The following is a 27,808-nucleotide window of genomic DNA, read 5'->3' as shown; positions in this document are numbered from 1 at the left end:
GTGTTGGCTCCATTCCTGTGCTCCATGGTTGTGAGTCCCTGTGTGTTGGCTCCATTCCTGTCCTCCATGGTTGAGAGTCCCTGTGTGTTGGCTCCATTCCTGTCCTCCATGGTTGAGAGTCCCTGTGTGTTGGCTCCATTCCTGTCCTCCATGGTTGAGAGTCCCTGTGTGTTGGCTCCATTCCTGTCCTCCATGGTTGAGAGTCCCTGTGTGTTGGCTCCATTCCTGTGCTCCATGGGTGAGTGTCCCTGTGTGTGTCTCAGTAGCTCTGCTCTGTTGGCTCCATTCTAACGAGCCCTTCTGTCAGTACCAACTAGATGAGCCTCTCTCTGGGTCCTCCCAGAACAAACACACATTTGCATAGCACACACAGTTACACACTCATCCTCCACGCAACCTTGCAGAACACATTCTACATAGGACATACGTGTAGCCTTCATTCTCTCTCTCTCCGCTGAGCGCTACTCTCTCACCCACAGGCATACTTGCGTACACACACACTCTATGAAGCCCATATGCCAGGTTTGTTATTATTAATGATCACCAGTTGTCACGGTTATCACCATGAGAAATCCACCCAAATCCCTGAGAGGAAATTATTTCACAATGTCTTACAGCTGGCCAATCAGAACAGATAAGGGAGTGGTGGACTGTAGTACTAAATGTCATCGCATGGTAATGGCCATAATCACACCACAATTTACAACAATTATTTACAACACAAACAGTGATGAATAATGATGCCAAGCATCACATCTGGAGGAAACCTGGCACCATCACTACGGTGAAGCATGGTGGTGGCAGCATCATGCTGTGGGGGATGTTTTTCAGCGGCAGGGACTGGGAAACTAGTCAGGATCGAGGGAAAGATGAATGGAGCAAAGTACAGTGAGAGCCTTGATGAAAACCTGCTCCGGAGCAAGTTTTCATCAAGGGTCTTGGTTTCAATCTTGGTTTCATCAGACCAGAGAACCTTCTGTCTGAGAGTCCTTTAGGTGCCTTTTGGCAAATTCCAATAGGGCTGTCATGTGCCTGTTATTGAGGACTGGCTTCTCTACCATAAAGGCCTGATTGGTGGAGTGCTGCAGAGATGGTTGTTCTTCTTCCACAAAGGAACTCTGTAACTCTGTCAGAGCGACCATCAGGTTCTTGGTCAACTCCCTGACCAAGGCCCTTCTCCCCCGATTGGTCAGTTTGGCTGGGGGGCCAGCTCTAGGAAGAGGTGGTTCCAAACTTTTTGGGGTCCTTCAATGCTGCAGAAATGTTTTGGTACCCTTCCCCAGATCTGTGCCTCGACACAGTCCTATATGGACAATTCCTTTGACAGCATGGCTTGGTTTTTGCTCTGACGTGCACTGTCAACCTTATTTTAAAATGTAACCTTTTATTTAAGGCAGTTAAGAACACTTTTTTATTTACAGTGACGGCATACCGGAACCCTTGTTCAGGTGCAGGATGACAGATTTTTACCTTGTCAGCTCGGGGATTCGATCCAGCAACCTTTAGGTTACTGGCCCAACGCTCTAACCACTAGGCTACCTGCCACCCCAGGTGTGTGCCTTTCCAAATCATGTACAATCAATTGAATTTACCACAGGTAAATGACTAATGAGGAGTGAGAAAAATCACACCCCCTAGACATGCTAACCTCCCCTGTTGGTAATGGTGAGAGATTAGCATGTCTTGGGGGTATGATATTTGACAATCTAACTTTCTCACTCATCATTATTCCCGATTCATTCAGGATAATCCTTAATCATGGTAGCATCCAAATGAATGTAGAACTGTTTAGAATCATATTTGTACTGAACAAAAACACAAATGCAACATGCAGCAATTTAAAATATTTTGAGTTACAGTTCATATGAGGAAATCAGTCAATTGAAATAAATTCATTAGGCCCTAATCTATGGATTTTCCGTGACTTGGCATACAGATACCTTTCAAAAAATGGGCCTCAGGTTCTCGTTAAGGTATTTCTGTGCATTCAAATTGCCATCGATAAAATGTAATTGTGTTTGTTGTCCGTAGCTTATGCCTGTCCACACAATAACCTCCCCACCACCATGGGGCACTCTGTTCACAACGTCAGCAAACCACTCGCCCACACAACGCCATACATGTGTTCTGGGGTTGTGAGGCCGGTAGGACGTACTGCCAAATCTGCCATAAGGCGGCTTATGGTAGATAAATGAGCATTCAGTCCTCTGGCAAAATCTCTGGCGGACATTCCTGCAGTCAGCATGCCAATTGCACACTCCCTCAACTTGAGACATCTGTGGCATTGTGTTGTGAATAAACTGCACATTTTAGAGTAGCCTTTTATTGTCCCCAGCACAAGGTGCACCTGTGTAATGATCATACTGTTTAATCAGCTTCTTGATATGCCACACTTGTCAGGTGGATGGATTATTTTGGCAAAGGAGAAATGCTCGCTAACAGGGATGTAAACAAATTTGTCCACACAATTTGAGAGAAATTAGCTTTTTCTGCATATGGAAAATTTCGGGAAACTTTTATTTCAGCTCATGAAACATGGGGCCAACACTACATGTTGCGTTTATATTTTTGTTCAGTGTACAATAAAAGTGACTCCAAAATGACACAATACATTACTTACCATTTATTCCTATTGGGCACTAAATAATCTGAAACGCAAATTCATCCAACAAGTTTGTAGAGTCACAAGCTGGATGTAATCATTACGTGCCAGGAATATGGGACCAAATACTAAACTTTTGACTACTTTATTTATAAGAAATTGTAGTGACCTCTACCTTTTTTGAGGATTTTTAAAAACTTGTTAAACAAAATCTCTTTCTCTGAGCACTTGTATTACTATGAGATAGAATTTCCCAAATTGTTTTTGCATACAATATAGCTCAGTATTTTAATTATTTTATTTTATACAGTCATTATTGCTCATCTTTATCAAGGGACAAATAACTTATACCATTGAGACGTTCTGGATTGAATCGCTTGAACTGGACTTTAGACCTGAAGGGAAAGAAACACACGCACAAGCACACAGGCACACAATGCTTGAGTTTGATAGAATAGTGTTATAGCGATGACATTTTATTTGGATGGCTGAGTGGGTAGGTCAATCCCTCCCCTGTGGCGGCAGGGCTGCTGCTATTTATGGGGGGCTTTAGAAATGGGGGAGGGCTGGTTGTTTGCAGGGGAGAGGGAGTAGTTGTGAATGTGCCCCTGCAGCAGTAAAAGGGGGGTTATACCCCCCTCAGTCGCCCTCTCCTGCAGGTGTGGGACTTACTACTCCTCTGGGCTGGAAACCCCCTGTGTGTGTGTGTGTGGGGGGGGTGTTACTGCCTCACTGCCCTGTCACCACAACACATCTGCAACCAGTTACCACACACACTGCATCACACCTCCTAACTAGTTTTTTTTCTGTCCCTTTCATTATCTTGTTCTATCTCTCTTCTATATTCTCAATCTCTGAATGATGGGTGCTGAGAAGCTGCTATGAAACTGTTTTTCCTCACACAAATCATATAGCAGTTTTTCTGTTTCTGACCAAGGCAGATGTTTCAACCCCCCATAGGGATCTGAAGGGTGTGGTGGTGACCCTGAGCAATGAGGGCCACCTGCAGTGTTCCTACATGGGCACAGACCCCTCTTTCTTCTCCACGCCCAAGGTGGACGCCCGCGAACAGGACTACTCCCAGATCGACACTGAGATGAAGAGTCTGCAGAGAGTCATCAGACAGGCCACCAGGACCCAGGCTGGTAGGACACACACACACACACACACACACACACACACACACACACACACACACAGCGTGAACAGACTGTGTGTATTTGTGTATTGTAGGATATTTCCTGACTCTTTCTTCTTTTCTGTTGTAGATATTCTTCCTGTAGCAGAGACAGATGAGGATCTGACTGTTACAGCCACAGTCTCCACTAACATGGACAGCACATCGGTGAACACACACACACACACACACTGAAATAGACACAGACGTTTGTTTTACTATCCTTGTGGGGTCCAAACAATTGAATTCCACTCAGCATCCTATTTTCCCCAACCCTTCAAATCAAATGTATTTATAAAGCCCTTTTTACATCAGCAGATGTCACAGTGCTTATACAGAAACCCTTCTTAAAACAGATGTAGAAGCACAACCGAGCTCTAACCTTAACTCCTTAAAACCTAATCCTAACCCCTAAACCTAACCCCTAACCCTAAACCTAATCCCTAAGCCTAAAATAGTCCTTTTACTTGTGGCGACCGGCGAAATGTCCCCACTTGTCCTAACTTTCTTTGTTTTACGATCCTTGTGAGGACTTCTGGTCCCCACAAGGATAGTAAAACCAAAACACACACACACACACACACACACACACACACACACACACACACACAATGAAGGCTGCACATACAGACTGGTATATCCTGACATTCTCTCTATCTCTATAGCAAGCGCTCATCCCGGACATTGATGGTCTACCCGTCCCCTCAGTCACAGTGAAGGTATGTGTCACACACTTGCTGACTTCATCAAGACGCAGACATCAAGGCTAATTTCATTTGACTCACTCGTCTAACTATTTTTGCTGCAACTTGAGAAATGAAATGTCTTCCTCTGTTTCTCTTTTTCTCCTCCCTCTCCATCCATCTCTCTTTCTCAGATCAAGGTGACGAGTCGCTGTGCATTGCAGGGTCCTAAACTGACTGTGTGTGTTCAGCCTCCACTGGCTGTCACCCAGGATCAGCTTGTGTTGGAACCTCTGGGTAAGTCTCCTTCTCACCTCCTTATCTTTATAGAGAGTGAGAGTGAGTGAATGAAAGAAAGAACGTGTGCTTTCCTCTGTGGGCTCAGACATTATCAGTATGAGACATGAAAGGTTCTATAATCTGAATGAATGAAACGGAGGTACATGGTCACCTTGACACGGTCAAGCAAACACTGTAAACTCTCACCCAAAGCAAACAGAACAGTCTGCTACCACAACCTTCCCAATTCCCAGAAACCGGTTTCATATCAGTTTTATCACAGTGTCTGAGAGCAGTGCAAAGAGACTGATGTACTTGAAGCTTTTGTGATGAAAAGCTGGAACGTGATGTAGGAACATTTAAAGAAAAGTCTGGTAGCCCTAAAAGTGTTTAGTCCTGTGTGTCTGCCTAGCTGGGATCCATTTTTCCACTAGCCTACTGTAGTTTAGTAGAGGTGTTGGAGATTATAGAACCACATTTTGAATCAAAAGGTTTCCTCATCATTTAAGATAGCTGTAAGTCATGACAGCTAAAAGATTAGTTAGGTAATGCGTACGTAACCATGGCAGTCATCACAACGCAGCAGATTAAACACACACACGGTGAACCAGCGATGACTCGGTGTGTTTATGCCAATCTCTTTGTCTCCCACACACTAAACCTGGCGCTGCTCTCCACCAGTCTATCAGCAGCCCTTTGCTCTGAAACCCAGGCCCCGAACCACACAAACACACACACACACCCCTCTACCCCACCCTACCCATAACTGACCCCACCATGGACATGTTTGGCCCAGGATAGAAAAGTTTGACGTTGGATTTCCAGGACCACCTAGATGTACAGCCAGTCAAACCTTTTTAATGGGACTTTTGACTCATTGAATGATTTTGTCCAGAATGACCGGATTTGGCCCATACTGTGTCTTGTTGAAGTGCACAGTGTAGTGTACACACACATACCACATGTTTTAGTTTCTCTCCCTCTGTCTCTCAATCTGTTATATATCTATAAACTCAGACTGCAATTTGGGGCGTTTCTTGATGTGGGTGCTCCTTGATGTCAGGAAACGCTCATTGGTGCCTGTGATTGGTCACTCAATTGATACCTGCCATTGGTCAGTTACGGTTTTATGAGACTGATGGTTTTTCGACACAGATGATTTGTTTTCATAACAGGTTAGGATAACAGCCAGTTAAACCGTTTTAATGGGACTTTTGACTCATTGAATGATTTTGTCCAGAATGACCGGATTTGGCCCATACTGTGTCTTGTTGAAGTGCACAGCGTAGTGTACACACATGTTTTAGTTTCTCTTTCCCTCTGTCTCTCAATCTACTATATATCTATAAAATCCATCTTCATCTGTCTCTGAGTCCCACTCTCTCTTTCTCCTCCTCTATCTCTCTCTTGTCACCTTTATCTCTCTATCTCCCACACTTTCTGCCTTTAGCTTTCTCTCTACAGATCTCCCTCTCACACTCACTCCCTTCCTCTGACGTCTTGTCTGTTTTTTATTATTGGGAATGGGGAGCTGGAGCTGCCCAGTTAGCCTCTGTGTGTGAGTTTGGCACAGACCAACAGACCAATGCCCATGTGTCTTTGATTCTTTGACTGCGTGTGTGTGCCACCGCAGGATGCTCTGTTTAGAAACTCCACCCCTCCGCTCAGCTTGGTCTGTCCTGGGTTCGTGGGGGAGGCAGCGCCTTCTGATTTTTATTGTTATTTCACTCTTTATTCATCTCAGATGGCAACCCAGTCCCCCTGTCCTGTCCACCACACTACCTTCTTTGTTCTCTGTCTCTGTCTGTCTCTGTCTTTCCTCTTTCCCTGGTTACAGGTTTGGTAGTCTGATTTAAATGACTAAGTAGTGCATTTCTAGATAAGAGCCAAGTATTCCATTAATACATAAGTACACACTGACAGTAACACCCCCCCCCCCCCCCCACACACACACATGCACACAAACACCTCAGAGGTGGCATGCACTTAGCTTTGATCCTAGAGCTGCGGTGTCTGCTCGTTTTCATCCTTACCTCATAATCATCATATGATACAGACCTGGGAAACCTGGTGGATTGTTAAGCCTGTCAGTGTGCCAGGTAGAAATCTAAACCAGTCAACTGGGCAGCTCTCAAGGACTCACACCCCCCACACTGATATGATAGTAGTTGCATTACATTGCTATAAAAAGAATGTGTTAACGTACACTACAGGTCTAAAGTTTTAGAACACCTACTCATTCAAGGGTTTTTCTTTATTTCGACTATTTTCTACATTGTAGAATAATAGTGAAGACATCCAAACTATGAAATAACACATGGAATCATGTAGTAACCAAAATATATTTTATATTTGAGATTCTTCAAAGTAGCCACCCTTTGCCTTGATGACAGCTTTGCACACTCTTGGCATTCTCTCAACCAGCTTCACCTGGAATACTTTTCAGGCTTGAAGGAGTTCCTACATATGCTCAGCACTTGTTGGCTGCTTTTCCTTCACTCTGCGGTCCGACTCATCCCAAACCATCTCAATTTGGTTGAGGTCGGAGGATTGTAGAGGCCAGGTTATCTGATGCAGCACTCCATTACTCAGCTTCTTGGTAAAATAGCCCTTACACAGCCTGGAGGTGTGTTGGGTCATTGTCCTGTTGAAAAATAAATGATAGTCCCACTAAGCCCAAACCAGATGGGATGGCGTATCACTGCAGAATGCTGTGGTAGCCATGCTGGTTAAGTGTGTCTTGAATTCTAAATAAATCACAGACAGTGTCACCAGCAAAGCACCCCCACACCATAACACCACCTCCTCCATGCTTTACGGTGGGAAATACACATGCGGAGAACATCCGTTCACCTACTCTGCGTCTCACAAAGACACGGCGGTTGGAACCAAAAATCTCAAATTTGGACTCCAGACCAAAGGACACATTTCCACCAGTCAAATGTCCATTGCTCATGTTTCTTGGCCCAAGTAAGTCTCTTCTTCTTATTGGTGTCCTTTTAGTAATGGTTTCTTTGCAGCAATTGGACCATGAAGGCCTGATTCACACAGTCTCCTCTGAACAGTTGATGTTGAGATGTGTATGTTACTTGAACTCTGTGAAGCATTTATTTGGGCTGTAATTTCTGAGGCTGATAACTCTAATGAACTTATCCTCTGCAGCATAGGTAACTCTGGGTCTTCCATTCCTGTGGTTGTCCTCATGAGAGCCAGTTTCATCATAGTGCTTGATGTTTTTTGCGACTGCACTTGAAGAAACTTTCAAAGTTCTTGAAATTTTCCGTATTGACTGACCTTCATGTCTTAAAGTAATGATGGACTGTCGTTTCTCTTTGCTTATTTGAGCTGTTCTTGTCATAATATGGACTTGGTCTTTTACCAAATAGGACTATCTTCTGTATACCCCCCTACCTTGTCACAACACAACTGATAGGCTCCAACGCATTAAGAAGGAAAGAAATTCCACAAATTAGCTTTTAAGAAGGCACAACTGTTAATTGAAATGCATTCCAGGTGACTACCTCATGAAGCTGGTTGAGAGAATGCCAAGAGTTTGCAAAGCTGTCATCAAGGCAAAGGGTGGCTATTTGAAGAATCTCACATTTAAAAAAGAAAATACATTTTTTGATTTATCACTTTTTTTGGTTGCTACATGATTTCATATGTGTTATTTCATAGTTTTGATGTCTTCACTATTATTCTACAATGTAGAAAATAGTAAAAATAAAAATAAACCCTTAAATGAGTAGGTGCTCTAAAACTTTAGACCGGTAGTATATGTTAAGTGAGTCTTATCTGATGGTCCTGCTTCGTGGAACGTACCACAGAGAGGCTTGGATGGATTGCTCTAACAGACCCTACACAGGGTCTTGACCCCAAAAGGTCAAAGGTGGCCATTTAGCGCCCTGCTGATCTGTCCCCGAGATCCCTAATGGGTCTCTGCAAGTGTCAGTATGTGCTCCCACACACACACCCTAACAACAAAACACTACACCGTTTAATACTCTTGCAGACACTCTCTCACACACATGCACAAACATTCTCTCTTTTACAGTCTCTTTCACGGTCTCACACATGCTCACACACACAATGATTCTCTGTGCACTCCAAACACCTTCAGCACACTTTCCCTCTCTGCTCTGTGTGCTGTGCGCATTACCCTGCCGACCCCTCTTGACCCGTCTTCTCCAAGGGGTGGGTGGCCGAGGTCACCTAAGGTCAAAGCGAAATGTCCTCCGCTTAGCTCAGGCCCTGAGGGAAGGAGTGAGTGGGAGAAGGAAGGAGAGGGGGGAAGGAGATACGACAGGGATTTGTGTCCTGTTCCTTTGTTGTTATTGTTGTTCTACGCTGGGCGCTAATGGTGTGGTAACACTTAGACTGTCTGGTCACTATTTGCTCGCGGCGTCAGGGTCGAGGGGTTAAAAGCAAGCCTGCCCCCGTTTTTGAAAAGGAGAGTGATGGAGGGAGAGGGCTTGTCACGCTGTCAGAGCGTCTGACGGAGCGCAGAGAAAGTGCTGGCCCTTTTGGTTTCGCTGCCTCTTCTCCCACTCCTTTCTTTTTCTTCCTTTGACTCTCTCTCCCCTCGTAATCTGTTTCTTCCTTTTTTCTCCACTCAGCCACCGTCTCTCCTCCTCTATGGCGCTGTGTGTGCTCATGTTAAGGGTTCTTGTCTGACCTTTGACTGCCTCCATGTATAGTAGAACGGTGTTGGAGTTGGTGCTACAGAACACACTACCCTCCTGGGCCTCGTGTCAGCAGGAAGAGCCAGGGACAGAGAAGAATACAACGAGAGCGATGGAGAAGAGGGAAACAGACGACCTGCCAACCTGCACACATTTTGCGTACCATGCAGGCAATTTGAGGTCAAAGTACGCTGGTACAAAAAACACCCCTAAAATACCAATATGGTGTAATTGCAGACTGCAATTTGGGGCGTTTCTTGGTGTGGGTGCTCCTTGATATCAGGAAATGCTCATTGATACCTGCCATTGGTCAGTTCCGGTGTTATGAGACTAATGGTTTTTCGACACAGATTTGTTTTCATAACAGGTTAGGATAACTAGCGTGACATGTTAGGATAGTTAACGTGGCCGGCATCAATGGGTGTAACTTGACATAAAGAAACGGCGATGTAAAAAAATAACGCCCCTAATTGCGCTAACACTTTCCTTCCCAGGAAGTTATGTTAGGCCTACTAATCTTTAACATGTTAAGGAATCAATTCTTCATCTGTCTTCTTGATATCGCTGTATGTCAACAGTAGGCTGCTAATGATGTGATTATAGTCAGTTCACCAACGGCAACAAGGCATGTTGAATGAATGGTAGTCTAGTAGTCAGACCGAACTTGATGGATGAGGTCAGGGATGGAGATCTGGAACCAGCTCATATAGACCTAGTTCTAGACTACTACAGTCAGCTAGACTACTACAGTCAGCTAGACTACTACAGTCAGCTAGACTACTACAGTCAGCTAGACTACTACAGTCAGCTAGACTGCTACAGTCAGCTAGACTGCTACAGTCAGCTAGACTGCTACAGTCAACTAGACTGCTACAGTCAGCTAGACTACTACAGTCAACTAGACTGCTACAGTCAGCTAGACTACTACAGTCAACTAGACTGCTACAGTCAGTCAGCTAGACTGCTACAGTCAGTCAGCTAGACTGCTACAGTCAGCTAGACTGCTACAGTCAGCTAGACTGCTACAGTCAGCTAGACTGCTACAAACAGTCAGCTAGACTGCTACAAACAGTCAGCTAGACTGCTACAAACAGTCAGCTAGACTGCTACATTGCATCCAGTAATTTAATTATTCAAATGTTTTATTTTCTCCCCAAACAAAATGAAGAAGCCAGTTTACATTTTCACTAGACTATCCACATAAAGACACCAATTAATTAGAATAATCATTACCCCTAAATTGAATCTATAAAAATGTGAAAGTGTCAATGAAACCACCTCAATTTAGTAGGGTGTTCAATCAATAACGCATCTTTTGACCAATGGGTAAAATAACATAATTGTCTAAATAATCCTAAAAGAAAACCAATGGTGCAAACCTCACCTCCCTATCACAATCCGTTCAAAAGTTTTTATAGTTTTAGCCTTGTAGGATGGCCAGAATTAGGGTGATTTAAATCCATGGAAAGAAAGTGGTGTACATTTTGGAAAATGTTATCACGTCATCTAGGCTGGATTCTGTGCAAGAATTAAGGCTACTGGCTACATGACAGGCTCACTTTCCCGTCTTTCTTCTCGAATCCGCAGGACGTAAAAATATAGAAGTAAGATGGATATGGATTTTGAGACATGACATTAGGTTACGAAATCCAACTTTTTTATGTCATGTTATTGACATGTAACAGAAATACCCCCCTGAACATTTCAGAACATGAATAATCACATTTGTCTTGGTAAAATGTATTTTATAACATAAGGAAGTTAAATTTCAGCACCAAAGTGCTAGGCAGAGTGGGTGGAAACCCTACACAAGACTTCTGTGTTGGCTACATTGTTTGATATAATTTAAGACTCTAGGTTTCAGGAAATCAAAAATGCAAAATGCTCCAACTTCCTGAGAGGGGACTGACCCCCTCCAGACCTCCCCCCTACCCAACCTTAGGGCTACATCAGCACCACCTTGTCAGAAAATCTTAGGGAGAGACCCATATTGTACATTTAAACAGATTTCTAGTTAGCTCTGAAGCAAAACCAATTACCAAGTACCCATAACAGTCTATAGTCTACCATTCCTAGTGAGCCAGTCTTCTGCCAACATCATTTATTAGGCAAAACAAGGTGCACTTGCCTTTGATTTGAGCAGTGTGGGTGTCGTGCCACCGCGCTGAAGTGGTACAATTCTCAATGTTGGAAAAAGTATCCAATTGTCATACTTGAGTAAAAGTAAAGATATATCTTAATAGAAAATGAATCAAGTGAAAGTCACCCAGTAAAATAGTACTTTAATAAAAATCTAAAAGTATTTTGTTTCTAAATATACTTAAGTATCAAAAGTAAAAGTATAAATAATTTCAAGCTGCTTATATTTAGAAAACCAGTCAGCACAATATTTGTTGTTGTTGTTGACAGATAGCCAGGGGCGTACTCCAACAGATAGACATCATTTACAAACAAAGCATTTGTGTTTAGTGAGTCCACCAGATAAGAGGCAGTAGGGATGACCAGGGATGTTCTCTTGATAAGTGTGTGAATTGGACCATTTTCATGTCCTGCTAAGCATTCAACATGTAACGAGTACTTTTGGGTGTCAGGGAAAATGTGTTGAGTAAAAAGTACATTATTTTCTTTAGGAATGTAGTGAAGTAAAAGTAAATGTTGTACTTTAAAGTATTTTTACTTAGGTACTTTACTCCACTGAAAATTCTTCATGGTTGGCAGGTTTTAGACAAGGAAAGACAGACAGATTGAAAATGAAAAGATGGCTAGATGGTCTGTGAAATCCCTTCACTACAGACCGAGAGAGAGCAGGACACAGACAGACATACAGAGTAGAGTGCTTGATATGTGTGTAGTGGGGAATCCTGGCACATACCCCTGGCTCAGTCACCTGTCCCGGCCCTACTTTGCTCTGGGCTCCATACGTCACGCCTCATTACCACACCACCTGACGCATGGTCGGTGTGCCCATTCAAACAGGGCTCTGTGTAACTTGTGTGTGTAACTTGGCTCGACCTCTCTCCAAAGCCATTAGCTGAAATCTGGCCTTTCCTCCCGGGCTGTTTTTGATCCCCATCTACCTTCTCTCTCTGACTCTGTTAGGGTATTAGAACTGGACTCAAATCAGCACCCTCCGCTTTGTGCCACAGGCACCCTTTCTCTGTGTGTATGTTAGAGTTGTCTGGTTAACGTTGTTAACCCTGCTGTCTTCACCTCTGGTTGAGATGTTTGAGCATGTAACCATGTGTGAGACTGAGAGTATGTGACTGTGTGTGTTTTTAGGCCTGGTTAGTGTTAAGAATACTGTTTCCTGTCCTTTCCACACTTTTTAAAGTGCTGAGTCGTCATGTCTGTGTATTGACAGTGTGCTGTGTGTCTAAAACTGTTTTTTTTTTTGTGTGTGTTTTTTTTTTATACAGGTGTTGGGTCTACCACTGTGGTGGCGTTCTCTGCCTTCCTGAATGGGCAGTACCCACCAGCAGACCTGACTGGAGACGTGGCCGTATCTTACAGCTCTCCTACAGGTACACACACTGACAACCTCTTAAACACGTCGGAAACATATCACACTTGCCTCATCTCTCATGAATTGATGCTTTTAGGTTTCCCTGTCTGTGACTTATCTTACAGTAAGTCCATAGAAGTCCTGACTTCTGTCTGTAACAGCTCTGACATCTGGCTGTAACGAGATGGACTGACAGTAACAGTGCTGATAGCTGGCTGTAACGAGATGGACTGACAATAACAGTGCTGATAGCTGGCTGTAACGAGATGGACTGACAGTAACAGTGCTGATAGCTGGCTGTAACGAGATGGACTGAAAGTAACAGTGCTGATAGCTGGCTGTAACGAGATGGACTGACAGTAACAGTGCTGATAGCTGGCTGTAACAGTACTGACATATGTCTGTAACGAGATGTACTAACAGTAACATTGCTGATAACTGGCTGTAACAGTACTGACCTATGTCTGTAACGCGATGGACTGACAGTAACAGTGCTCATAGCTGGCTGTAACAGTACTGACATATGTCTGTTACGAGATGGAGGGAGAGTAACACCGCTGATAGTTGGCTGTAACAGTACTGACATCTGGCTGTAGCAGCTCTGTACCCTTTAAAACCCCTGAATGGGTAACAGCGGACTGAACTCAGCACTGTATCCATCGAAGCATCTGGTTCCAGGCAGTATGTATTTCTGGAAGACATTACTCTCCCCTCTAACCAACAAAACCCCTCTTTATTTCAATTAAAATGTCATGGGTTTTATTATTTCACTTGATTCAAAGCGGCTCACAAAAAAGAGGCATTTGTACTATTGTTTCCCTTGGACTGTCTGTGTTGGCAGCGCCTTGTGGAAAGGTTCCCTGAAAGCACATTAAATGTGAAATGGCTTGGAAATATCGAGGCGTTTTATTTTATTGTGATGCTAAAAATAGCGGGGGTGGAAAGAGAGGAGCCTGGAGTTTTTCACAGGGCCTTCCAGCGACGGTTGCCCTGTGTTTTGATCAGTAAGACATTACTTAGATCACAGTTAGGGCTCACAGTAACAGAGAGAAGAGATGTACTGACAGCAGGGATAGGAGGGATGGCTACACACACACCTGTGGATATATGACTGTTTAGTGGACTATATAACTTTCTGTGTGTGTGGATGTGTTAGCCCAGTGGCTAGGTGTTAGACAGAGCAGTGTTAATCTTCATTAGCACTCTCCTCCACTCCTCTCCTCTGAATGCCTGGCTGGAATGGGAGGAATGCAGCAGTCTATACTGGGGGCTTTCTCTCCTGCCGCTGCACCCAGAGGCAACGATTACAACTAAAAAATTCTCTGTTACGGTCTACTCTCCTTTTCCTAGAGCCCATCAAAGGGATTTGCAGTAGTGCTCTCCCACTGTCCACAAATTAGTGTAGTAGGGCCATGTTGGGGGCCATCCACTGTCTCAATCAATTAGTTCACATTCATTTTTAATCACACCAGCCTCTACGTGTTTTGTGTGTTTGTTTGTTTGCGCATATCTCTGTCTATTTCCCCTCTATCTGTATATTTGTCTTGTGTTCTGCTCCATTTGACCTGTGCTAAATCTCTGCCCCGCTCTCCTCTCCTCGGCAGCCAATGTGGCTACACCCAGAGAGAAGGGGAGAGAGGTGGCTGCCTTTCATCAGCGCTAACAAAGCGTGAAATACACAAGCACAGCACCGGGGGCATATGCTGCAGTTTAATAGTCAATCTGGCCCTCATTGACTGTGCTGCTAGACTGCAAGAGGAATCAGTGGCACATGATTCAGTGTAGAGCTCATTCCTCAGTCAATGAAACACATTCAGCACCACCTTGAGTCCTCCAGCATTTAATTAACTTCACTCACTGTCAAACGAATTACTGTGTAGTTGATTGTGTGTCATTGATTATGTCAATAACAGAGGTTTAGCAGAATGATTTCTTTTAAGAATGTGCACTTTTTTTCTCTCAATTGAATCAATATAGAATGAATCAGTCCACAGCTGGCTGATAATGTGTTTTGCAGACTAGAACCATTTTGTCTCCTGAATTGATGTTAAGCTGAATGTGGCTGGCTGTCGGTTATTCTTGGCCGTCTGTAGCTGCAGTAGTCGATGTCTCTGTTTTTAGACTGTCTGTATTCTGTCAGTCTGGTACTTAAGCCTAGAAGGTCTGTTCTGTTATTCTGTCTGTCTCATTGTCTATTGTCAGTCTCAAGTCTGCTGTCTGTGTCTAAGGTAGAGCCTTTGCCTTCTGAGCACACATTTAATAAAAGAGACCGACAGTGACTGAGATGACTTATGTGCGGATGGGGTGCATCAAGATTTGTTGGCATCATCATTCAGCAATCAACAGGAGTCTACTTTCACCCGTCCAGGTCTTCTTTTGGTACAGATAAAGGAGAAAATGCGAGGAGACGACTCCACTTTCCAGAGAGATGAGAGGGAGGGAGGAGAGAACAGGGAGACGAGAGAGGTGGAACGGAGTGGAGGAGGGAGAGACTAAAGCAGGGGATGAAGTAGTGAGGGAGGGATGAAGGGAGGGGTGAAAGGGGGCAGGGGTGTGTGTAAAGTGAATGAGTGGGCTCCAGTGTTTACGTGCCCTGGGCCAGGGCCCTTTAAAGTGACTGTGTTGTGTTTGTGTTTCTCCTGCTTTGCTGCTGGCCCAAATGAAAGAGCTCAACCCTGCAGGTAAGTAGACTGGGCTCTGCTCTGGGAAGCACAGGAAGAGCCCACAGCCCACTGTTTATGTTCCCCCGTAACTCGATATAGCTAGAGAGAGACACACACACACACACACACACACACACACACACACACACACACACACACACACACACACACACACACAGTTTCACATACACACTTTTGGTTACACGTACTGTACACATGGGCACGCCACGTACACATGCAGACACTTATGCACTTGTATCTACTAGCTCCCACACACATACACAGACTACATATTACAGCTAAATAGTTGGGTGTCTAGTTCTGAGTAGCGTTTGTTTATTTCTGTCTGTCCGTGCCTCTGTCTGTTCATATGTGCTGTGATACAGTAGATGTCCTCCCTTTGATCAGTGACACACACACACACTCCGACGTTTCATCGCATCGATGACATCATTACAGCTGCACAATGAACAGGATCCCTTACGGTCGCCCTGGGGTCAAATATACAGAGTGGTCAGAGAAACTTAACACACACTCAGTGAGATATCATGCAGTATGACTAGTGCTGGTGTAATCAGGCTGCTGAGGTTCCAGACTACTTACATTATCCATTGAGAGAGGATGATTGATAGCACATGTTGCTGTGTGTTGACAGCACATGTTGCTGTGTGTTGACAGCACATGTTGCTGTGTGTGCTTAAAAGCAACGATTTTAGGGAAAATAATATTACATACAAGATATTCATATTCAACTTTGGAGAAAAGTAGCCCACTCTCATAACGACTGCAGAAACCCTCATAGGCCTCATATCTACCAGTGACCCCATAGTGAGGTCAGGTGTGTCGACCATGAGTTGGCAACAATGACAGCTCAGGTGAGACAATACACACACACATGGCCCATGCAGGTAAATCACAGTGGCGATTGAGGGTCGTAACTCTGCCGTGGCAGCCTGAGAATACACATGGGGTGCATACGGTGTGTAAAGAGGTGGGACCAGTTTAGATTTACAGGCAGGGCGTCCCCCCTTCCTAAACACACACACTGTTTGTCTTTAGAGAGTGCCGACTAGTCAATGGCGGCTGGGGACCTGAAAGGGGAAAAATGTTTCCCCTAGTTCTTTCTGGTCTCCGTCTTCTCTCTTACTATCATTCCCTCTCTCTCACTCCTTTCTTTTCTCCCTCCAGCTTTTTCTCTCAACTTCAGTCAGTCCCCTCTACACCCCCCCCTCTTTCTTTCAACCACACCCCTCATTGATGGCAGGATATTTATTTTAGCTGATCCTGCAGCAATTGGGTTTAGTTGCCCATTGAAAACATTTGAAGATCCTTTAACCATCACTTTAATATTCTAGTAGTCTAAAGGCCAACAGTGTGTCTGTGGTCAAACGTCCTCTCAATTCGACACCCTTCAATAACATCAATATGGGTTTTCACAGTTTGAAGATGCTTTTAAAAAGCCACGTCTACAGGTTACTCTACAGAGAAACACAATGACAAAAAAAGAGAGAGAAAGAGGGAGAAAAGAAAAGGGGGGGAAAAGAGGAAGCGAGGGAAGGATAACTGAAGAGAGGGAGGTAGGGAGAACACTGTGTCTATACTCTGGGTCCCTAAGGTTGTGATTTTGCTCCATTATATTAGTGGTTGCTGCTACATAAGCCGGGGGGATGTAAAGCACCTACAGTACACGGCTTAGGTTACCTGGCCACACATAACAGGGAAGGATTATACTCGCACTGGCTAGCGCTGGGTCTGGCCCGCTACTGGAAAAGACCCTGCGCTTTCTCTTCTCTACACTTCATTTTTTCTTGCCCTCTCAGCTCTCTTCCTCGAGAGCGAGCGACTCTTGCACTGTTTCTGCTCTCTTGCGCTATGCCTCGGCTTGAACACTTTTTCTCTCTTTCATTCCCTTTCCGTCTGTCTTTCTATTAATCGCTCTCTTTATCACCTTTCCCTATTTCTCTTTTCTCTCGTGTGAAAGGATGGAAAAGAGAGAAAAAAGGGAATTTCCCCCCGAGCAGTCTCTCGCTCTCTCTCTTGTCTCTCTCTGTTATTCCAGCCAGGGTTCTGGCCAGCTCAACATCGTCAGCCAACTCTGGAAGAGTTATTGTTGGCCACCTTGGCCTGTAATGCTCCCCAGTGCTGTTTTAGGAGTTCCCTTAACTAGAGATCCTCCAAAAACATCCACAACTCGCTTATTTGAGATGTTTGTGTGAGTCTCTCACAGATTTTTTAAATTGTATTTATTTAACCTTTCAATGAACCCTTCCTGGTTAAATAAGATTTGAAATGTATTTTTCAAGAGCGTCCTGGCCAAGATAGGCAGCACCAAGTCATTACACAATTACAGTAAGACAACATGAAAAACTACAAGTAATCTAGTAAAAACCATAGAATTCACAAGAGCATAACAAAATCTTAAAACAGCAAATTAAAAACATTGACAGGTCAGGGAATCAGTCTCAAAATCCTTCATCAGTGAGTTAAAAACACCAATCGGGACAAGTTCTTCCAGTTTAAAAGTATTTTGTAAGGCATTCCAAGCCGATGGCGCAGAGTACATAAAAGCCCTTTACCAAATTCAGTTCGGACATTTGGAACAGTTAGCAGGATAAAGTCCTGCGAACGAAGAGAGTACCCACCACGTTTCTGAACAATAAAAATGCCCAAATAAAATGGTAGTAAACCAAAAAATGGCTTTGTAAATAAAAGTATACCAGTGACTGAGCCTACGAGTGACTAGAGAAGGCCAGCCAACCCTGGTATACAAAGTGCAGTGGTGCGTCAGGGTTTTGCAGTTTAAAATAAATCTCAATGCGCCATGGTAAAGGCTGTCAATTGATCTCAAACACTGAGCGGAAGCATTCATATATAAAATATCCCCATAGTCTAGTAATGGCATGCATATACTGTAGCTGATACTAGCCTCCTGGCTTCAAAAGAAAAACAAGCCTTATTCCTAAAATAAAGTTGTTGAATATGCAATTTAAAAGACAGGCCATTGTCAATTAAAATTCCAAGATATTTATATGAGGTTACAGTCTCTCTCATTACAGTCTCCCTCCGATTTGACACACTGAACTCTGTCTGAGAAGTAGTTGGTGAATCAGGCGAGGCAGTCATTTGAAAAACCAAGGCTGTTGAGTCTGCCGATAAGAATGTGGTGATTGACAGTCGAAAGCCTTGGCCAGGTCGATGAATACAGCTGCACAGTATTGTCTCTTATCGATGGCGGTTATGATATCGTTTAGGACCTTGAGCGTGGCTGAGGTGCACCCATGGCCAACTCGGAAACCAGATTGCATAGCGGAGAAGGCACAGTGGGATTCAAAATGGTCGGTGATCTGTTTGTTAACTTGGCTTTCGAAGACCTTAGAAAGGCAGGGTAGGATAGATATAGGTCTGTATCAGTTTGGTTCTAGAGTGTCTCCCCCCTTTGAAGAGGGGGATGACCGCGGCAGCTTTCCAATCTTTGTGGATCTCAGACGATACGAAAGAGGTTGAACAGGCTAGTAATAGGGGTTGCAACATTTTCGGCTGATCATTTTAGAAAGAGAGGGTCTAGATTGGCTAGCCCGGCTGATTTGTAGAGGTCCAGATTTTGCAGCTCTTTCAGAATATCAGCTATCTGTATTTGGGTGAAGGAGAAATGGGGGAGGCTTGGGCAAGTTGCTGTGGGGGGTGCAGGGCTGTTGACCGGGTTAGGGGTAGCCAGGTATAAAGCATGGCCAGCCGTAGAAAAATTCTTATTGAGATTCTCAATTATCGCAGATTTATCGGTGGTGACAGTGTTTCCTATTCTCAGTGCAGTGGGCAGCTGGGAGGATCTGCTCTTATTCTCCATGGACTTTACAGTGTCCCAGAACTTTTTGGAGTTTGTGCTACAGGATGCAAATTTCTTTTTGAAAAAGCTAGCCGTTGCTTTCCTAACTGCCTGTGTATATTGGTTCCTAACTTCCCTGAAAAGTTGCATATCGCGGGGGCTATTCGATGCTAATGCAGTACGCCACAGGATGTTTTTGTGCTGGTCAAGGGCAGTCAGATCTGGAGTGAACCAAGGGCTATATCTGTTCCTGGTTCTACATTTTTTTGAATGGGGCATGCTTATTGAAGATGGTGAGGAAAGCACTTTTAAAGAATAACCAGGCATCCTCTACTGACGGAATGAGGTCAATATCCTTCCAGGATACCCGGGCCAGGTCGATTAGAAAGGCCTGCTTGCTGAAGTGTTTTAGGGAGCATTTGACAGAGATGAGGGGTGGTCGTTTGACCGCAGACCCATTACGGACCCAGGCAATGAAGCAGTGATTGCTGAGATCCTGGTTGAAGACAGCAGAGGTGTATTTGGAGGACAGGTTGGTTAGGTTGATATCTATGAGGGTGCCCGTGTTTACGGATTTGGGGTTGTACCTGGTAGGTTCATTGATCATTTGTGTGAGATTGAGGGCATCAAGCTTAGATTGTAGGATGGCCGGGGTATTAAGCATGTCCCAGTGTAGGTCACCTAACAGCACGAGCTCTGAAGTTAGATGGGGGGGCAATCAATTCACATATGGTGTCCAGGGCACTGCTGGGGGCAGAAGGTGGTCTATAGCAATGGTGAGAGACTTGTTTCTGGAAAGGTGGATTTAAAAAAAAAGTAGAAGCTCAAATTGTTTGGGCACAGATCTGGATAGTATGACAGAACTCTGCAGGCTATCTTTGCAGTAGATTGCAACTCCGCCACCTTTGGCAGTTCTATCTTGTTGGAAAGTGTTATAGTTAGGGATGGAAATTTCAGGGGTTTTGGTGGTCTTCCTAAGCCAGGATTCAGACACGACTAGGACATAGGGGTTGGCAGAGTGTGCTAAAGCAGTGAATAAAACAAACTTAGGGAGGAGGCTTCTAATGTTAAAATGCATGAAACCAAGGCTTTTACGGTTACAGAAGTCAACAAATGAGAGCGCCTATGGAATGGGAGTGGAGCTAGGCACTGCAAGGCCTGGATTAACCTCTACATCACCAGATGAATAGAGGAGGAGTAGGATAAGGGTAAGGCTATAAGAACTGGTCATCTAGTACGTTCGGAACAGAGCGTAAAAGGAGCAGGTTTCTGGGCACGGTAGAATAGATTCAAGGCATAATGTACAGACTAAGGTATGGTAGGATGTGAATACAGTGGAGGTAAACCTATGCATTGAGTGATGATGAGAGAGATATTGTCTCTAGACACATCATTTAAACCAGGTGAAGTCACCGCATGTGTGGGACCTGGAACTAAAGGGTTAACTAAGGCATATTGAGCAGGGCTAGAGGTTCTACAGTGAAATAAGGCAATAATTACTAACCAAAACAGCAAAGGACAAGGCATATTGACATTAGGGAGAGGCATGCGTAGTCGAGTGATCATAGGCGTCCAGTGAGTAGCTCGGCGGGCCGCAGACACGGCGATTCAGACAGCTAGCGGGCCGGGGCTAGCAGATGGGCATTCAGGGGACGTCGCGACGGAGGAGATAGTTGTAGCCCCCGCGTGCTGTTACGTCGGCAGACCAGTTGTCATGGATCAGCAGGGCTCCGTGTGGTTATTAAAGGGTCCAGGCCAATTGGAAAAATAGGTATAGTGGCCAAAGAATTTGTCTGATGGGCCTCTTCAGCTAACAGTCCGATATGCTCTATACAGCTAGCAGGCCGCGGCTAGCAGATGGGCATTCAGGGGATGTCGTGACGGAGGAGCCAGTTGAAAAACCCCCTCGGGCGAATTACGTTGGTAGTCCAGTCGTGATGGGTCGGTAGGGCTCCGTGTCGGCAGTAAAAGGGGTCCAGGCCAATTGGCAAAATAGGTATTGTAGCCCAAGGAGTGGCTGATGGACCTCTTCGGCTAGCCGGGAGATGGGCCTAGCGAAGGCTAGCTCCAGGCTAATTGGTTCTTGCTTCAGGACAGAGACGTTAGCCAAGAGTGGCCACTCGGATAGCAGCTAGCTAGCTGCGATGATCCAGGTGAAAAGGTTCAGAGCTTGCGGTAGGAATCCAGAGATATGGAGAAAAATAAGTCCGATTTGCTCTGGTTTGAGTTGCGCTGTGCAGACTGGCGAGAGTTGTCCGGGCTAAAGGTAGCTGATGACCGCTAGCTGACTACTAGCTGGCTTCTGTTGGGGGTTCCGGTTTAAAAGTAAAGAAAATAGCAGATCCGTACCACATTGGGTGAGGCGGATTGCAGGAGAGTATGTTGAAGTTGAGGTTAAGAAAAATATTTAAAAAATATATGCGAAGAAAAAAGATGTAAAAGATATATACACGGGACACGCCAAGACGAGGACAAAAGACGTCTGACTGCTACGCCATCTTGGAATTCACATGTGACTATAATTATTTAAAAGAGTCGGATCTCCCCCTTTTAAAAGTGGTAGGACAGATGCTGGTTTCCAGATCTTTGGAATTTCATTACATTTTAGGGTTAGATTGAACAGATATATAAGTTATTCAGCTATGAAATCCGCTGCCAGATTTAAAAAGCAGGGATCAAGAAGATCAGAACCTGCAGGCTTTCTCTGATCTAAGGATTTTAGGGCTTTATGTACCTCCTGCACTGAGTATAGCAAAAAGCAAAAAGTTTGACCAGCTCTCGCTGGTTCATCCACACAGGGTTGTACAGAGACAGAGGACACTGAATCAAACAGCCTACCAGATGATACAAAGTGCTCATTGAAACAATTCAGCATTTCAGTTTTGTCATATACAGCAACAAAGTCCTTCAATACACATGACGATAACTCATTAACATGACTGTTTCCAGACATAGACTTAATAGCCTTCCAAAACTTTCTACGGTCATTTTGGTTATCGGTGGTAACAGACATAAAATATTCAGACTTGGCCTTCGTGAGAAGAAAATAACACTTGTTTCGTAACTGCCTAGAAATAAGCCAATCAGCATCAGAACATGATTTCCTTGCTTTAGCCCAGGCTAGATTACGTTCATGAATAATACAAGACATCCTAGAAGAAAACCATGGATTATCCCGCCCTTTAACTCAGAACCTGTGGAATGGGGTATGTTTGTTTACTATTTGGAAAAAAACATAATGAAAGAATCCAGGCATTTTCCACATCAGGAATAAGCTCAATCTTGCTCCAGTCAAAATAAAACAAATCATGAAAGAAAGCCTGCTCATTAAAACTCTTCAGATTTCTCTTACGAATAAAGCGTGGGTTTGTCTTAGGAACCTTAGTATTTCTATCAGCAACAACAGAACAATGGTCACTGAAATATTCTGTGGTTGGTGTTTTTTGTCATGATTTATGTGGAAAATTTTTCTATCAAATCAATCAGGGTAGATTTACCTGGACATTTGAGATTTGAGCGTGTGGGTGAGTTTATCAACAGGGTAAGATTCATAGAATTACATAACATTTTTAAATCATCAGACACAGACTTTAACCAACACCAGTTGAGATCACCAATCAAGATCATTTCACTGTAAAGAAGTTTAGACATAAAATGCATCACCAAGCGCAGAGTGGGGTCTATAACAGCCAATCACAGTTATGCAGAGACCCTTTCAAACCTCAATATTCAAAGCAAGAAATTCCAACTGTTTACAAATAGTTTCAGACTATGCCACACTTACAAGGAATTTAGTCTTTACATACAGTTGAAGTCGGAAGTTTACATACACCTTAGCCAAATACATTTAAACTCGGTTTTTCACAATTCCTGACATTTAATCCTAGTACAAATTCCCTGTCTTAGGTCAGTTAGGATCACCACTTTTATTTTAAGAATGTGAAATGTCAGAATACTAGTAGAGAGAGTGATTTATTTCAGCTTTTATTTCTTTCATCACATTCCCAGTGGGTCAGAAGTTTACATACACTCAATTAGTATTTGGTAGCATTGCCTTTAAATTGTTTAACTTGGGTCAAATGTTTCAGGTAGCCTTCCACAAGCTTCCCACAATAAATTGGGTGAATTCTGGCCCATTCCTCTTGACAGAGCTGGTGTAACGGAGTCAGGTTTGTAGGCCTCCTTGCTTGAACATGCTTTTCAGTTCTGCCCACAGATTTTCTATAGGATTGAGGTCAGGGCTTTGTGATGGCCACTCCAATACCTTGACCTTGTTGTCCTTAAGCCATTTTGCCACGAATTTTGGAAGTATGCTTGGGGTCATTGTCCATTTGGAAGACCCATTTGCGACAAAGCTTTAACTTCCTGACTGATGTCTTGAGATGTTGCTTCAATATATCCACATAATTTTCCTACCTCATGATGCCATCTATTTTGTGAAGTGCACCAGTCCCTCCTGCAGCAAAGCACCCCCACAACATGATGCTGCCACCCCCGTGCTTCACGGTTGGGATGGTGTTCTTCAGCTTGCAAGCATCCCCCTTTTTCCTCCAAACATAACGATGGTCATTATGGCCAAACAGTTCTATTTTTGTTTCATCAGACCAGATGACATTTCTCCAAAAAGTACGATCTTTGTCCCCATGTGCAGTTGCAAACCGTAGTCTGGCTTTTTTATGGCGGTTTTAGAGCAGTGGCTTCTTCCTTGCTGAGTGGCCTTTCAGGTTATGTCGATATATGACTCGTTTTACTGTGGATATAGATACTTTTGTACCTGTTTCCTCCAGCATCTTCACAAGGTCCTTTGCTGTTCTGGGATTGATTTGCACTTTTCGCACCATAGTACGTTCATTTCTAGGAGACAGAACGCGTCTCCTTCCTGAGCGGTATGACGGCTGCGTGGTCCCATGGTGTTTATACTTGCGTACTATTGTTTATACAGATGAATGTGGTACCTTTAGGCATTTGGAAATTGCTCCCAAGGATGAACCAGACTTGTGGAGGTCTACAATTTTTTTCTGAGGTCTTGGCTGATTACTTTTTATTTTCCCATGATGTCAAGCAGAGGCACTGAGTTTGAATGTAGGCCTTGAAATACATCCACAGGCACACCTCCAATTGCCTCAAATGATGTCAATTAGCCTATCAGAATCTTCTTAAGCCATGACATAATTTTCTGGAATTCTCCAAGCTGTTTAAAGGCACAGTCAACTTAGTGTATGTAAACTTCTGACCCACTGGAATTGTGATACAGTGAAATAATCTATCTGTCTGTAAACAATTGTTGGGAAAATTACTTGTGTCATGCACAAAGTAGATGTCCTAACCGACTTGCCAAAACTATAGTTTGTAAACAAGAAATTTGTGGAGTGGTTGAAATACGAGTTTTAATGACTCTGTGTATGTGTATGTAAACTTCCGACTTTAACTGTATATAGCCACACCCCCAACTTTCTTTACTCGATCAGTCACCCAGCGACAATGTTCGTTTTCTCCAGAGTTCAGTAAAGTCAGTGCACAAAGCAATACCACAAAAATTGTCATTTTCTCAGAGATGTAAGAAATAGAGGCCAAGGAAAGGTAAGGGGAGAGAGGGACAGTGTGTATGTATGTGAGTGTGTGTATTCTGGGTGTGGGGGTCCATTGAGAAAACAGGTTGGGGATTGTTGAGCTGCCTCTGACAGCCAGGCGGAGAGCGAGGAGGAGCAGCTTGGACGAGACACTCCGCGGAGGGAAAGCTGAAGAAATAACTCAGGCCAGCCAGAGATAGGATTACTTTGGTAAACTTCAAATAAAGAAGTGCAAATAGTGTTTTTATTTTATCTGAGTTGAGGGAGAACAGCGATCTTTACACCAGCAAAACCAAATAGTTTGCACTACACAACAAGGACATTGTGGATTTACTCAACCATAAATGAATAGGTTATTAGTAGGTTCAAATCTACTAGTCACAGACCAACGACTTGACATGCTGCCATCTTGGATTTCTGCTTATGGAACCTATGGAACCTATCCGATTTATCTTCAGCATAGTGAATATGCATGAAATTATCTCAATCATATTCATGAATGTGATGGGTTTTAAGAGGAAATGACTAAAGGGAAAGTGGTTTTAAGGGGATTTTCTATCAGAAGTAGTTTGCCTTGGGGGTGATATTTGAAGCGAACACCTCTTAAGCATGAAACACCGAGAATCTCACTTCCGATAGACTGCCGATAGGTACTTAACGCAGTGGGAGGTCGTTCCTTCTCTTGCTAGATCAAAAGTGGTTCCTGCTGCGTGCCGACCAGGTAGAAACAAACCTACCGTTTCTACTTCGCGATGCTCGTCAGTGGCCAACAACTTGACTTTGAGCCAATCAGAGCACACAAACCCCCACTTGGGGGAGCCAAAAGGAGATGGCATTTCCTCCCTACATCCATGGTTAAATGGCATACACACACTGTAAGCACATAAACACAAAGACATACACTACCAGTCAAAAGTTTTGTTAGAATAATAGTAGAATAATAGTAAGACATCAAAACTATGAAATAACACATGGAATCATGTAGTAACCAAAAAAGTGTTAAACAAATCTAAATATATTTTATATTTGAGATTCTTCAAATAGCCACACTTTGCCTTGATGACAGCTTTGCACACACTTGGCATTCTCTCAACTAGCTTCATGAATGCATTTCAATGAACAGTTGTGCCTTCTTAAAAGCTCATTTGTGGAATTTCTTTCCTTCTTAATGCGTTTGAGCCTATCAGTTGTGTTGTGACAAGGTAGGGGGTATACAGAAGATAGCCCTATTTGGTAAAAGACCAAGTCCATATTATGGCAAGAACAAATTAAATAAGCAAAAAGGAACGACAGCCCATCATTACTTTAAGACATGAAGGTCAGTCAATACGGAAAATTTCAAGAACTTTGAAAGTTTCTTCAAGTGCAGTCGCAAAAAACATCAAGCGCTATGATGAAACTGGCTCTCATGAGGACAACCACAGGAAAGGAAGACCCAGAGTTACCTCTGCTGCAGAGGATAAGTTCATTAGAGTTATCAGCCTCAGAAATTGCAGCCCAAATAAATGCTTTACAGAGTTCAAGTAACATACACATCTCAACATCAAGTGTTCAGAGGAGACGGTGTGAATCAGGCCTTCATGGTCCAATTGCTGCTAAGAAACCACTACTAAAGGACACCAATAATAAGAAGAGACTTGCTTGGGCCAAGAAACATGAGCAATGGACATTTGACTGGTGGAAATGTGTCCTTTGTTCTGGAGTCCAAATTTGAGATTTTTGGTTCCAACCGCCATGTCTTTGTGAGACGCGGTGTGGGTGAATGGATGATCTCCGTATGTGTATTTCCCACCGTAAAGCATGGAGGAGGTGGTGTAATGGTGTCTTAACCAGCCATGTCTTAACCACACAAGCACATTGACACGCGCACAAACACACACACACTGTGAGCTGCATGTTTCACAAAACCACCTCCTCACATTCAGCCTCTCTCTCCTCTGTCATCCTCTCAGGCATCCCGAGGGTGGCCCAGTGTAAGTTCTCCCTGCCCCTCCGTCTGGTCTGCTGCCCCTCCGCCCCCTCCAAGAACGCCAAGTACAAGATCACCGTGGATACTAACAAACCACCGGTCAACCTCAGCGAGGTCTTCCCAGGTAACAGACCATAGAGATCTACCTGAGTCACCCCAGAACCTGGTTTGTACCATAGATATCTACATGACCTGTTCTCCACTGGTTCCCTGTACACCCAGGGATAGAGAGAGAGAGGTGTTCCGTGAGGATAGTGGTTAAGTTTTAAGTCTGCTTGTCTTCGATAGTGTCAACTGCATGACAGTGAGTGACATGTATTTGCCCTGGAATGGAGAGTGAGTGGTATGTATTGATGCTGTTGATAGTGTTAGTGGGAATCTAGTCTACCTGCTGTTGGTGAGCAGGTCTCAGCCCTGGGAAGCAGCTCTGACTATCAGTCATTATCTGGAGCTGGGCATGGCGTCTCCTACCACACAGGACCCCTGTCCCAGATTAGATGCATGAAGATTGTGTGCGTGCGTGCGCACGGCTCTGTGGGCAGATAAAGAACAATATGATGTGCTCTCTTCACCTTGGCTGGCGTCCTGAGGAGAGATAAGCTGCCATATCTCTGTCTGACATCCCACCACTGGAGACCCCACTGTACTGGTCCCTGAGAACCTCAGAGACAGTGTGTGTGGTAGGGAACCCATACCATATCTCTGCCTGACATCCCACCACTAGAGTCCACACTGTACTGGTCCGTGAGAACGTTAAGTCTGTGTGTGAATAATGGGTCATTGTGGTGTTTCAGGGGACCGTTTTCATTTATGTGCCATAATCAGATATCTGTATTCTTAATCAATGAACTCTAGTTC

At 44.0% G+C, this 27,808-nt stretch overlaps 1 protein-coding gene across 4 annotated transcripts in view; it reads left to right on the top strand.

Moving 5' to 3' along the window:
• bbs9 (Bardet-Biedl syndrome 9) overlaps positions 1–27,808 on the top strand; it is a 196,148-nt gene that overhangs the window by 37,798 nt on the left and 130,542 nt on the right. For 3 of the 4 annotated variants that reach the window (XM_071383601.1, XM_071383598.1, XM_071383599.1), the window contains exons 10-16: positions 3,563–3,747; positions 3,871–3,947; positions 4,445–4,498; positions 4,657–4,759; positions 12,840–12,944; positions 15,592–15,606; positions 26,934–27,074. In XM_071383601.1, coding sequence (XP_071239702.1) covers positions 3,563–3,747; positions 3,871–3,947; positions 4,445–4,498; positions 4,657–4,759; positions 12,840–12,944; positions 15,592–15,606; positions 26,934–27,074 — 680 coding nt within the window. The remainder of the gene's footprint in view (positions 1–3,562; positions 3,748–3,870; positions 3,948–4,444; positions 4,499–4,656; positions 4,760–12,839; positions 12,945–15,591; positions 15,607–26,933; positions 27,075–27,808) is intronic. The other variant, XM_071383600.1, reaches the window with a different exon arrangement.

This window comes from Salvelinus alpinus, chromosome 35, assembly GCF_045679555.1.
Source record: "Salvelinus alpinus chromosome 35, SLU_Salpinus.1, whole genome shotgun sequence".
Lineage (NCBI taxonomy): Eukaryota > Metazoa > Chordata > Actinopteri > Salmoniformes > Salmonidae > Salvelinus > Salvelinus alpinus.
The sequence above is the reverse complement of the archived record's forward strand: the minus strand, read 5'-3'. Positions and strand labels throughout refer to the sequence as shown.